This window comes from Lissotriton helveticus, chromosome 10 (genome assembly GCF_964261635.1).
Source record: "Lissotriton helveticus chromosome 10, aLisHel1.1, whole genome shotgun sequence".
In the NCBI taxonomy this organism is placed as follows: domain Eukaryota; kingdom Metazoa; phylum Chordata; class Amphibia; order Caudata; family Salamandridae; genus Lissotriton; species Lissotriton helveticus.
The window spans coordinates 361,780,961-361,795,125 of record NC_136071.1 but is presented as its reverse complement, the minus strand read 5'-3'; the positions used below and the strand labels follow the sequence as shown (position 1 = coordinate 361,795,125).

At 47.2% G+C, this 14,165-nt stretch overlaps 1 protein-coding gene across 1 annotated transcript in view; it reads right to left on the bottom strand.

The window, feature by feature from the left end:
• The window catches only part of LOC144784018 (SCO-spondin-like), a 1,726,865-nt gene that overhangs the window by 1,456,902 nt on the left and 255,798 nt on the right, over positions 1–14,165 (bottom strand). Inside the window, exons 26-28 of the mRNA XM_078662721.1 lie at positions 11,040–11,133; positions 3,250–3,644; positions 113–343 (exon numbers count right to left, since the gene is read on the bottom strand). Of these exons, the coding sequence (XP_078518847.1) occupies positions 113–343; positions 3,250–3,644; positions 11,040–11,133 (720 nt within the window). The remainder of the gene's footprint in view (positions 1–112; positions 344–3,249; positions 3,645–11,039; positions 11,134–14,165) is intronic.

Here is a 14,165-nt window from a genome sequence, read left to right as displayed (position 1 = left end):
AAAAAATGTACCTTAACAAAAGTTGAACTATTTATGATGCAATACATTTTTTGTGTTATGCGGAATATACACATGAAAAACAAGGATCAAGAATCAACATTTTGGCTATTACCTGGACAGACTAACTCATCGGTCCCTAGAGTGCAGTCTCGTCGACCATCACACACTTGCTCCTTCCTGAGGCACTGGCCGTCCGGACACTGGAATTGGCCTACGCCGCACATGCAGTCCCGCTCATCGCTGAAATCGCCACAGTCGTCATGGCCATCACAGTGGTGGAGGTACGGCACACACCTCCCGACGGAGCAGCGGAACTGAGCAGCGGTGCAGGCTGAGCCACAAGCTGCCAAAGAGGAAACACAAAGCTGATATTTCTGGTGGCCTCTGTCACCACTCACAGTGAAACAATGGAGCACATAAAACCAACACATCAAAGTGTGCACAGGAAGCACCATTGGCAGCTTTTCGAACACCTCATCCTCATGGTAAGAATATTATTATTATTACTTTCACATCATCTACCTCAACCAATTAACTATTGTATTCCTCTATTGTGCTTAAGTGTATCTACCTTGCTATTTAGTGACTAGGTGAATCTAGTGTAAGCAACAGAATTGTTAGTTTAAAACACAGATGTACCTCGACACTCTAATATTTTACACAGGACAGTTTTTATAGTAATCTGCTCAGAGCAAATGGCCCATTTAAATCACCCCAACTTTTGTTAAAGTTTTCAGAGTGTTGTTCCCCCAGCATAAAGATATATCATTTCAAGAGAAGAGAACATCAGGTAAATATGTTCACTATATGGTTTAATATTCTTTGTTAATGATGTTTTTTCCCATTTATCTCTCAATACAGTACGTAAAGTATAAATACAATACATGAAATTTGTGATTTTATATGGGATGTAAATGATTAGCAGTATATTAGACAGTTCTTCACTTAGAACACTATGAGCAATCACGTAAGCTAGAATGAAGGTCCAAATCCTGGAGCCTTCCAAATGATGGCAGTTGAAGAGCACCAAATAACAGCCGACACGTGTTTCGTTACTGAACGTAACAGAATTGTTATGTAAGATGATGCACACAATGTAGTGTGGCACACCAACACCACACCATGAAGGCGCGGTCCGCGATCCACATATCGGCAACTGCATGTGTACAACCTGAATGCAGTCGTTCAAATCAGGTAATTATCTTTTTTATGCTAGATGCAGGGGGGTCAACCCATCTTTTGTGTGTAATATTTTTTGCACAGAGGAGCCAATACGCAAAATACTGGAAATGTGACTGCAAAGGGTGGAGTAACAGAAGAGGCTGAAATTGTGGTTGAGGTTGGGGACTGCATGGGGTATGTGGTGTATCTGTATGCTTTTATCTCTTTTTAGAAGTTTGTAAAGGTTTTAATTTACCATACAATAAAAATTACTACTGATGTGGTGCATCTGAGGTTGGAGTAGGGTTATAGTTATATTAATCCCATTAGTTCTGTCGCTTTTTGACCCTATGAACCATAACAGTATTTTTGTAAATCAGCTGCCAATCTGGCTACAACAGAGTAGGCATTAGAAGCCTGGTCTGCTCAAGCTGGATCATGATCATCTTGTGCTAAGGGTAACAGTCAGGCAGTCACACTTGCACCTAAATAGAGCATATTCCCTATGTGATTGGAAGGGGTGTGGGTCCACATAGAATACCACCTTCACTGGTTTGAAAGGGGAGGGGAGCATCGGAACTGGCTGGCCAATTTTCTGTAGTGTCATCCTTGGGACAGGCCCAAATATTGCTTCAGGGCTAGACCTGGCTGGTCACGCCACATCACATGCTTCTGGTTGCTTTTGCTTGTTTATTCTGCTGTGCAGTATGATTATTGCTATTGCATTGCTTTTTCTGAGACCTCTTCTTGATTATTTAGGTCCCCGTTAAAAAGCTGCAGTGAATGAGAGAAATGGGACTTGTGGGGCCACAATTACAGTTTCTGTCTTGTATACCTTCCCTCATGCAGTGACATTTTACAGGCGTGATGGGGAATAACATGTGGGATCTGGAGTTACCGTGAGCTTTCCTACATGTTTATTCCAGATTCTGGACATATTTCAGTGCACCTATTTCTTTTGCTTTCTGCGCATGGAAACACTAGGGAAGACGCAAGGTAGGAGACCAAACTCCATTATCGCAGCATTGGACAGGCAATACTGCCCACCAAGATACCGCTCTCCCTGACTCCTAATACGGCCCTTCGTGCAGTGAGGTAACGTGTATTTTATAAAACTACAAAATAAATAAAGCCATTTCATTTTTTATTCGTTTTAAAGTGCATTGTTTGTCCTTTGTGGCTATTATGAAACTCAGTCACCTTTTGCTTGTTGCCCTATCATCAGATCACCTCCTCTGGTCCTTTGTTGAGAAATGTGATAACTGACTCACCAAAAGCGGTCAGGACAATTTCTCTGGAAGTGCTCACCTTCCCAATGGAGTGTGTATTCTGGGACCTGCCTGCATTTTCCTTCACAGCTGGCATCAAGTGGTCCTCCTGGGGCTGGCTCATCTCTGGCTTTATACCTACCATCAGGTGGTAAATCTGGGGCTGGCACACATATTAAATTAGGTCTGGTTTATGGTGACTATATAACTAGGGGTGGATTATCTCATGTTTTAAACCATGTATAAAATGGCCATTCTGAGGCTGGCCGTCTCTTGGTCAGGTGGTTGCTCTGGGTCTTGTGCAGTAGGTATTTATTTATACATGGAGCACGGACATCTTTTCTTTTAGACCCGATGTTCATTTGTGCTACTGAAACTGACATGGCTACGTCTTTATACCTGGCATGAGGAGATCATTCAGGGTTGACGGCATGTATTATTCTCAGATCTGCTGTTTGCTGCTAATTGCAGGGCTGTTTAAGCACTTCTTTGGACTTTGAGTCTGTTTGTTTGTCTAAGTTTCCCTCACGGGATTCTTAAAGCTCGGGATCCGGTGGTTATTGTAGGCTTGCTCTGCATTATTAGGTCATGTACTACTGGACTGGCTCAAAGGCGTTATCTGGCCTGAAGTCCCCTGGTGGTCCTATAGTGAAACATTTGACTTATGACTTTGACTTACAGGTATCTTAGCAACTTATCAACCAGAGAAGTTTACAGCGACTTAGCGCATATCCTTCAACATCCCACCCCCAAGGCTTCCATCCACTCCCCTTCCAATTACCTCTGCACAGTTATTTCAGAATCAGTCTATACCACTTGCCTGCCTCATCCGAGTCATCAGCAAAGCCGCAGTCGAGGTCACCGTCGCACACATGCGCTTGTGGGATGCAACGCCCATTGGCACACCGAAACTCCCTGGCCGTGCAGGAAGGCGCAGGGCAGTTCCACTCGTCGGAGTGGTCAAGGCAGTCAGCAGTCCCATCGCAGCGATAGCCCCTGGGCACGCACTGCCCGCTGGAGCAGCGGTACTCGTGTGGGGCACAGGTGAAGAGGCAGACCTCGTCCGAGCCGTCGCCGCAGTCGTCTTCGTTGTCGCAGACCCACGCGCCGGGGATGCAGCTGCCAGTGCCAAGGCAGAGGAAGTCAGAGTCTTGGCATCGGGATGGCGGCCTGCATACCTCGGACCCGCACTGCCAACGGCCCTCCTCGCAGGTACTGAAAAATGGAAACATATTCATCTGGGGGTCAGAATCCTGTGGCTCGTCAGCATCAGTTCAGAGCATCCAATCCAGCAAACACATCCCTGCGGATGTCCATAAAATGTTACATTGACAAATGCCTACTGGCAGAAAGTATGGATGCCAGGACCATTCTGTCTGCCCTGAGCTGGACTTGTTACTGGGGACACTGGCTTTCCGAAAGCCCCACGCCTTTGTTATACATCCATTGGAACGCTTCTGATCACCTTAGAACTGATTCATGACAAATTTTTTTTTGTTAAATGGACCTCAGACACATTTACGGTGTCTAATGAGTATGTGCGGTCCATTGCATGTCAGAATATGGACCACAAAAATAAAATGGGTTACAAAAATATAATAGAATATCAACTACCAACATATTGAGACGGTATGAATATACAGGAAGTATATATTTAATAATCTTAACAACACATCTCTGCCATTTGAAGATATATATATCCTCAAGGTATATACATGTTGTGTTAGGTATAGTAGAACGTTACTTACCCATTTTATACTTACTTTCACATTATTTTGTAGTGTATTGCAGCATCTAGTCAATATTCTGACTCGATATTCTGGTATATAGCATACGTGTGCTTATATGACGCACACCGATCGAGGTGCATTCTTAAGACACTCTCGTTGGTCACAAAATCACCATATATTTGGTTTTGTGGTTCAATAAACCTGCGGTGTGCTACTGGCCTACTGGTCACAGATGATGCTATGACTTGCCTTATGGTTTATTGTCGGTTCTATAAACTGTTGACTCTTGGCTAGATGTGGGTCGCATTATTAAATTGCATGGCTATTTGCTCTCGGCGCCGTGGCAATGGTTTTGTGGTGTGGGTAAGTGCTCTGTGCTGATAGAGGAGTGTCTCAATGATAGCACTGTATATGGCGCTGCCTTATCGCTCACTGGTCATGTAGTCCGATTCTGGTCCCATTGCCAGGTGGCAACTTTGTGTGCGGGTGTCCTCTTGTTCAGTGGCAGTGTTGTGTATGGCTATCCTCTTGTTCAGTGGCATTGTTGTGTGCAGCTGCCATCTTGTTCAGTGGCAGTGTTCTGTGCGGCTATCCTCTTGTTCAGTGGCAGTGTTGTGTGCAGCTGTCCTCTTGTTCAGTGGCAGTGTTGTGTGTGGCTATCTTCTTGTTCAGTGGCAGTGTTGTGTGCAGCTTCCATCTTGTTCATTGGTAGCGTTGTGTGCGGCTATCCTATTGTTCAGTGGCAGTGTTGTGTGCAGCTGCAATCTTGTTCAGTGGCAATGTTGTGTGTGGCTCTCCTCTTGTTCAGTGGAAGGGTTGTGTGCGGCGGCCATCTTGTTCAGTGGCAGCTTTGTGTGCGGCTCTCTTATTGTTCAGTGGCAGTGTTGTGTGTGGCTTCCATCTTGTTCAGTGGCAGCGTTGTGTGCGGCTATCTTCTTTTTCAGTGGCAGTGTTGTGTGCGACTATCTTATTGTTCAGTGGCAGTGTTGCGTGCGTCTCTCCTCTTGTTCATTGGCAGTGTTGTGTGCGGCTATCCTCTTGTTCAGTGGCAGTGCTGTGTGAAACTATCCTCTTGTTCAGTGGCAGTGTTGTATGCGCCTGCCATCTTGTTCAGTGGCAATGTTGTGTGCGGCTATCCTATTGTTTAGTGGCAGTGTTGTGTGCGGCTATCCTTTTGTACAGTGGCAGTGTTGTGTGCAGCTGCCATCTTGTTCAGTGGCAGTGTTGTGTGCGGCTCTCCTATTGTTCAGTGGCAGTATTGTGTGCGGCTATCCTATTGTTCAGTAGCAGTGTTGTGTGCGGCTGCCATCTTGTTCAGTGGCAGTGTTGTGTGCAGCTCTCCTCTTGTTCAGTGGCAGTGTTGTATGCGCCTGCCATCTTGTTCAGTGGCAGTGTTATGTGTGGCTATCCTATTGTTCAGTGGCAGTGTTGTGTGCGGCTATCCTCTTGTTCAGTGGCAGCGTTGTGTTCAGCTGCCATCTTGTTCAGTGGCAGTGTTGTGTGTGGCTCTCCTATTGTTCAGTGGCAGTGTTGTGTGCGGCTATACTCTTGTTCAGTGGCAGTGTTGTGTGTGGCTCCCCTCTTATTCAGTGGCAGTGTTGTGTGCAGCTGTCCTCTTGTTCAGTGGCAGTGTTGTGTGCGACTATCCTCTTGTTCAGTGGCAGTGTTGTGTGCGGCTCCCCTCTTGTTCAGTGGCAGTGTTGAGTGTGACTATACTCGTGTTCAGTGGCAGTGTTGTTTGCTTTAGTCATGTGGCTGGGTGAGAGTGCTGTCCATGTGCTGACAGCCTCAGGAACTAGCAGCAGCCAGCAGCAGGATCAAGCACTGGAGAGGAGAATGTTGAAGTTTCACTCTGAAAGCAGGCAACATGACCAAGTGAAAGTCCTGAAAATGGGGACTATCATGCAGGCATCTGCATGGAAACCTCAATTCCAGCATGTTATTCGCCATTCTCGCTGCAGTTCTTTGAATGGCCTCGTAGAGGGGTGGTAGTGATAATAATGCATAGCACCCTTTACTGGGCCAATGGGATCAGCTCCCTGGTTGTTGAATTATAGCGCTACTTGTGTCAGCCGGGTTGATGGTAGTGTCGTACGCATGTGACAGCCTGGTGTCTCTGTCAGTGGTGTGTGACACTTCTGTGGCTCAGTGTTCTGGCTGCGCACATGCGGTGCCACAGTTTAGTGGTACCGTAGTAGCAGTGTGTGCACTGCCCTCCCTCTGGTTACATGGCAATGATGGGTACATTTGCCCTGGTGAGTTGATATGAAGGATGAGCATTGCTTGAGCCTTGCTTGATCCATGCAGCGCACATGTAGGGCAGTGTGTGCCTCAGTTTTCACTTCTACCCTGGGACAGTATTTAGTGCCTCCATGTTGGTAACACGAAAAACTAAAGATCCTGTTCCATGAGGGACCACTGCTGGACAAGAGCAATGCAAAGTGCATCGATGTCAAAGGCAGCAAATCCCCAGTTCTCACACTGCTCCCTGGAAGCCTCGTCAGGAGGAAGACTGCGCAAGGAACCACTCCTCCCTTGATGCCTGGAGTAGGCCTCCTGGGTTCATGTGCCCTTCAGCCTGCACCCAAGTCACTGAAAGTTCTTGCAGTGTGAGAACCCCTCACAGGCCTGCGAGTTCGCTCTCCCCCGCCATTTCCTGGCCTCATTCTTTATACTCCCCTCTCTTCACATATTTGAAGGACAGAAGCTTATGGTGTAAAAAGGCAGCAGTTTTATTTCATAAACACACAGAAAACATGGATCAAACATTCACAATATTATAGTTGGTCATTCGCGACAAATGTATTTCCAATAATTAACATCACTTAGTCATATTGTCCCACTTGTTTTGTTTCCTTTCTAGCCAACAGCACTAATCTTGCACAATGATCTGTCCCGCACGTACCCCGGTGTTTACGGTTTAGGCTTCTCTTGCTACTGAACTTGAGGGCGGCCGCCAGGCCTGGCCCAGGCTGCAAGTGATGTTCTGCTTTGCCTGTGCCTTTACAGACCATTCGCCTGTTCCTCCATTCCCCTGCTGTGTGGCATCTCAAAGGCACTGTCTGTGCGACCCCTCTGTTCTGGCTGTCTTTGTGTACTGTCACCTGCTCACCTGTGCCACTGCCGTGAGGCGTCCCAAGGACACTATTTGAGCAGCTCTTCTAGCTAAGTTACTCTTTTCCGTGGGTACCTTTCTGTGCTGCCTCCGCTCTGCCCTTCCCCACTGTTTATACATCTGCGACTGCTTGTGCTGGTGTGGGTGGGACGATATCACTGACGAGGTCAGTTGTTTTTCTTCTTTGTGTTCCAGGAGGGCCCTCTGTCCTCTTTTACCTTTTCCCCTTTGGCGCTCCCTGGCCACTTATTGGGGAGGTACCCATTTAAAAACAAGCATTTGCAATGCAATAGGTTTCGCATTTGCGAGAGTTTAAGCTATTGGCATTGTAAATGCCAATGCCTTTTAATTATGTTTTAAAAACCAACACATAAATAAAAGGCACTGCCATTTACAATGCCAATAACTCAAACTCTTGCAAATGCGAAACCTATTGCATTGCCAATGCTTCTTTTTTTACTTTAATTTACTGTTTCCAGAAATGAACAGCCCATTAAAAAATTGCAGTTGCGGGGTCCTCTGAAAAAAGCATAATAACTTGAAAAAAAGCTGGGAAGGAGAGAGGAGCAACAAAAGAGGTAAGCAAGGTTAGCACATGAAGTGGGTGGACAGCAGAGTAGGTGGGATAGAAGAAAAGCGGAAGAAAAAAATCTGAGCGTTACAGGATGGGGCATGGGAAGCAACGGACAAGCTGGGGTGGAGTAACATGAAGAGTGGGCAGGGAAGGAAATAGTCAAGCACAAAAAAGTAAGGGCCCGGAGGAACCCACCTGTAAAAAGAAAGAAAGTAAGGTAATGTGAGTAGTGGTGTTTAGTTACCGTGCGGGAGAAAAAACAAGGGCACAGAAACAAGAAGAGGTTGCATGATGAACCCCCATGTAAAGAGAAAACGGATTGTTCAGGAAGGGCCGAAACAAAGAAAGGACTCTAGGTAAGGGTGAGAGGAGCAAACTGGGCTTAGACTTTTTGTTGATAAGAACATTCACCAGGCTGGTTTCAATAATACAAAGAATGCCATTCATTTGTGGTAAAGGGTTCAATGCAAATGTTCTGTCAGACCAGGTTTAACTGTTTGTTCTAATTCAATTGGACCAAGCAGCACACTTAAAAATCACAAAGAAAACATTCTTCAAGTGTGCTGATTGGTCTAATTCAATATTTATCTTCATATAATAATAAAAACAGTAGCTTTATTTTTACATTACTTCACACCACATGACTGCTCTTTTGCTAAGTGCTGTAAATAATAACTTTTATCATTATCAAAAGGAAGGTGCTCAATTAACAAATCACAGAAGGGTAAATTGCCAATCGGCTTTGCATGAATTTGATCTTTTGACTTCGAGATCACTGCTCATGCAAGCAGCCAGTGTTATATCAATAAGCCATCTTGTCAGCTTTACAAATTGGTTAGTTAGTCCAAAACTACTGCACTGCAGAGTAAGATGATCCAGTTAGCACCTTCCCGAGAGAAAGCCACCAGTTTTGAGGTCCAGCATTTTCCCAGTTCTCGGAAATGGTTGAGCGAGGAGTGCTTTAGTTTGTTTGCATCCTAAATAGAAGACAGCTGTAGGAAGCTTGGCACAAATACCTACATATTTTATATTGACTTGAATGATAGGATACCCTAGAGATTAATAGAACTCAATTTGTTATGCACATTCCTTTGACCTACACTCTGCACTATCTTCATTGCGTAGGTCATTGCACCATTCCCAGTGCATTGACCTATGGTATGAAGATATTTCAGGGGTAAGCCAGGGTTCAGGAGGTTTATTAGTAAGTTTGGATTATTTAAGAACCATACGAGTGTTGGTGATTCAGACACAGTATTAGAAATAAGGATACCATTCTTCAAAAAGAAATAGTTGAAAAATGTTAAACTAAAGGAAAAGAAATAAGAAGAGTAGCCAAGCGTCCCAGGAAAACTAACAGTGAAGAAAATTAGGAGAAGAAACAGAAGCAGATGACCGCGCGGCTGTGAAAGCGACGCGGCCGCGAAAGTAAAAGAGATTGCGCTAAGAAGCAGCAGCTGTTTGCGTGTGTCCGTCTTTTTCGAAGCAAGTCAAGTCAAGTCAAGTCAGGATTTATATAGCGCACTACATACCCAGAGGGTCTCAAGGCGCTTGAGGAAGGGGGGGAGGTTTACTTATCGAATATCCAGGTTTTAAGCTGTTTTCTGAAGGCTAGGTGGTTTTGAGTGAGGCGGAGGTGAATGGGAAGGGAATTCCAGGTTTTGGCCGCTAAGTAGGAGAAGGATCTTCCCCCCATGGTGGCTTTGTGGATGCGCGGGACGGCGGCGAGGGCTTGGTTGGATGAACGCAGCTGGCGGGTGGGGGTGTAAAAGGAAAGGCGCGTGTTGAGGCAGTCCGGTCCAAGTTCGTAGAGGGCTTTGTGTGCGTGGGTGAGGAGACGGAACGTTATCCTTTTGTTGACGGGGAGCCAGTGCAGGTCTTTCAGGTGACCGGAGATGTGTTCTTTGCGAGGGATGTCTAGTATGAGTCTGGCTGAAGCATTTTGGATGCGTTGAAGTTTTTTCTGTAGTTTTGCGGTGGTACCAGCCTAAAGGGTGTTTCCGTAGTCCAGACGGCTAGTAATCAGTGTGTGGGGGACCGTTTTTCTTGTTTCGGTGGGGATCCAGCGAAATGTTTTTTTGAGCATGCGTAGGATGTTGAAGCATGATGATGAGACGGCGTTGACTTGTCTGGTCATCGAGAGTGAGGAGTCCAGGATGATGCCCAGGTTCCGTGCGTGGTCAGTCGGTATGGGGGCTTTTCCTAGGGCCGTTGGCCACCAAGCGTCGTCCCAGGCGGAAGGGGATGCACCTAAGATGAGGACTTCCGTTTTGTCCGAGTTCAGTTTCAGACGGCTGTGCTTCATCCAATCGGCACTTCTTTCATCCCTTCACGTAGGTTGGTTTTGGCGGTGATTGGGTCTTTGGTGAGTGAGAGGATCAGCTGAGTGTCATCAGCGTAGGAGATGATGTTGAGGTTGTGTTTGCGTGCGATGGTTGCGAGGGGGCTCATGTAGATGTTGAAGCACATACTCGTGCTTGTGGCGCACCCCTGCACGCTCCCGCAAGGTGTATGCCGCCACAAGCACGAGTAGGTGCTTCGAAAAAGAGCTGAACAACGGCTAAAGATCTCCTATGCAGCACATGCGCGCTGCGTGGGCGAGACCTAAAAATGGCTCCAATCATAGCGCAGCATTTTAGTGGGCTTTTGCCTCGCAAACTTGGTCCTGCTCCCACCGCCGTGAGGGGAGCACTGTGGGCCCTGATTGGTCCCGCTTCGCTTCCCTGGCCCACGCTACCTCTCATCTGGAGCTGTACACACACTGGGTATGGGTGAAAGGATTTCGCCGCTTGAGAAAAAAACGAAATTCACTCATTTGGTATTTGGCCTGTAGAGCTAAAGTGAGCGGCAAAACACTCACGTTTGCTGTTCTGCAACACCTGAGAAATGTTTATTTCGGGAGCTTCTCACAGCGTGGGAATGCTGGTGGTTCTCCTTTGGAAAAAAAATGTATCTACCCTCGAACCAGGCAGTTCCTTTGGGCCTTTCTGTGCCTGATTTTACACAGAAGATCCACAATAACTACACGAGACAATCAGTTTGCGAGACACATTTTTTACCTGTTAGGCGAAAGTGACACAGTTTGCTTCTGAAAACAGTGAATTAAAAAAAGTCGCCTGCACTAACCCACCCTTCGTAGACTCTGGAGCAGGAGGAAGGACCCTGGAATGTAAAAGAAGAACAGAACTCACCAGTTTCTGCAGTCCTGCTGCACAGCAGCCCCCAGAGGGAAAGGCATGCCAGCCCAGTAACAAGGGCACTCCGACGGTTCAATGCAGCCACCACCTAGAAAAGGACCCCAGGGGAGGCCAGGAAAGAGAAACAAAGAGGAGGTGTGTGAGAAAGGAGCGAATGAGTTGCACCCCCTACTACACTGCACCAATGGTGGTATCACACCACACATATAGACTACAAACAGCAGAAACAAATAGGCCATCGACCAAAGTGCCTCACCGTCTTGCACTGAGCACATGATGGAATGTTACAAACAACATATATATGGGTATTTCACGGACAAAATTCAAACCCCACCTCTTTTCATATTTTATCCATTCCTCTCGACTGAAGATATACATCAGAATATTCCCCTCTGTCTACTTATTTCTTCATTCATCTGCTCTCATGGTCCTCTTGACTCTTTTGCATATTCCATTCCACCTAATAATTTCTCAGCTTTCCATCCACCCATTCACCCATTCTATCTGTCCATCCATCCACCCATTCCTCCATTCTTTCACCCATCCACACAACTATTTACCCTCTGTTTACCCAGTCACCGTTTCACCTGTCCACCCTTTCATCCTTCCATCCTTCTTTCCATAATTTGATCTATCAATCCATCCATCATCCCTCTTTTCACTTTTCATCCAGCTTCCCATCCATTCCCTCCATTACTTAATCACTCCATCCTTCCTTCCAACCACCCATACACCGACCCACCCATTCATCAATTAGTTGACCCACCCTGTAACTCTTCCATCCATCCATATACTCATCATTTTACTCTTCCTTCCCCCCTTTCCTTACATCCACCCACCCAATGCTTTCACCCTCCCATTTGCTCTTTCACCATTCGGCCATTTGTCAGTTTATCCTTTCTTCTTTTTGTCATCCTTATTTACTTTCAAGTTATCTTTCTTAGTTTCACATTTCCTTTATTCCTTCTATATGCCTTCCTTTCACCCTTGATTCCTACCTTTCCTACACTTCTCTCTCTCACACTCTTTCTAATTGCCCTTTTCTCTCTCTTTACACTCTTTTTCATAATCCTCTTTCAATGTCTCCTTCACTGTACTTGGCTGAAGTGGTAGCGCTGGGCCGACAGCCTTCGAGATCTGACATTGCATTATTCCACTACAGAGTATTTTGATGAGCTTTTCCTTGCAAGCCTTCAGATAGCGGAATTAATAAATGTGATCGTGGGAACCTAGCTTACTAGAGGGGGGTTCACGACGCCACTGGTTATGAAGGCAAGAAAAAATCAGATAGGTTAGCAAATAGTGCTCCATTTGAGCTGGTGGCTGCCGGTGGGGCCCACCAGCACTCAGTTTAAGAGACCTTTTCCTCACCAGACTCTGACCTGAGCTTACAGGGCCGGACAGGCCTTTTATTGCAGCAGGCATATTCCCAGTGGACTGGAGCCCTTGGGGCCGGTTTTGAAAGTCAGGACCACTCCCAATGCCTCTTAAACTTGCCCCAGCATACTGGCACTAATTTCACCAGGCGCATGAAGGCTTCAAGAGAGAGAGAAAGAGAGGGAGGGATTAAGGGAGGAAGGGAGGGAGGAAGGATGGGGAGAGAGAAATCGATCACGAAGGGAGAAGCGAGAGGCAAGAAGAGAAAGAGAATGGATAAATCAATCAATCAGGGATTTATTGAGTGCGCTACTCACCTGTGAGGGTCTCAAGAAGCTGGAGGGGAGTGGGGGGCAGCTCTGGATCAGTTGAAGAGCCAGGTCTTGAGGCTGCTCCTGAACGTGTGCAGGGCCGGGGAGCGTCTGATTCCACCGGCAGCTCGTTTCAGATCTTGGCAACGATGTAGAAGAAGGCTCTCCCGCCTGTTCTGTTTCTGCTGATGCGGGGGACCTCTGCCAGGGCGAGGTCGGCGGATCTGAGGTTCCTTTAGGGTACGTGGAAGGATAATCATTTGTTGAGGTATTTGGGTCCGATGTTGTTGAGGGATTTGTAGGCGTGGGTGAGGAGCTTGAAGGAGACCCTCTTCTCGACGGGGATCCAGTGGAGGTCTCGTAGGTGTTGGGTCATGTGTTTGTGATGCAGTGTCCCGAGGATAAGTTGGCTGCGGTGTTCTGGACGGTTTAGAGTTTGTGTAGAAGGGTTCTGTTGATACCGGCGTACAGGGCGTTGCCATAGTCCAGTCTGTTGGTTATGAGTGCGTGGGTGATGGTTCTTCTGCAGTCGGGGGGATCCATTTGAAAATCTTGCAGAGGATGAGTTGGCAGTTGAAACTGGTGGAGGCGATGGCGTTGATCTGGCGGTTCATGGAGAGGGAGGAGTCAAGGATGATGCTGATGTTTTGTGCGTGGTCTGTAAGGGTGGGTGGGTTCCCGAGGGTGGCGGCCCGCCAGGTGTTGTCCCAGGCAGAGGAGCAGGGTCGGAGGATAAGGAACTCAGTCTTCTCAGAGTTGAGCTTCAGACAGCTGCCTTTCATCCAGGCTGCCACGTTCTTCATTCCTTCCTGGAAACAGTCTGGTGTCTTCGGGCTTCTTCGTGAGTGAGAGGATGAGCTGAGTGTGTCGGCATAGGATACAATGCTGAGCCCATGCCCATGTAGATGTTGAAGAGCGTGGGGCTGAGAGATGATCCTTGTGGTACTCGCAGTTGATATCGGTGGGTTCGGAGAGGAAGGGATGGAATCTGATCCTCTGGGTTCAGCCGGAGAGAAAGGGTTGGATCCAGTCGAGGGCGGTTCCTTGTATCCCCGCGTTGTGCAGGCTGGCTGCGAGTGTGCAATGTGAAACGGTGTCGAAGGTTGCGGAGAGGTCCAGAAGGAGGAGAGCCGCAGTGTGTCCCTGGTCGAGTAGCATGCAGATGTCGTCAGTGGCGGCGAGGAGGGTGGTCTCGGTGCTGTGGTTGCTGGAGAATCCAGACTGGGAGGCGTCCAAGATCGAGTTCTTTTCGATGAAGGCTGGATGGAATGGATGGAAAGAGAGAGACTGTGTGAGGAGGCAAAGGAAGCAGAACTGGATTCCGCATGGTGTTTCACAGGTGAGCCGCCAGGGTGGGGGCTGGTTTTAGGCCCTGCAAGGCTGTTTTTGTCACCGGGGGCCAGCAATACCAGCCCCTGTAACAAAATCGGCC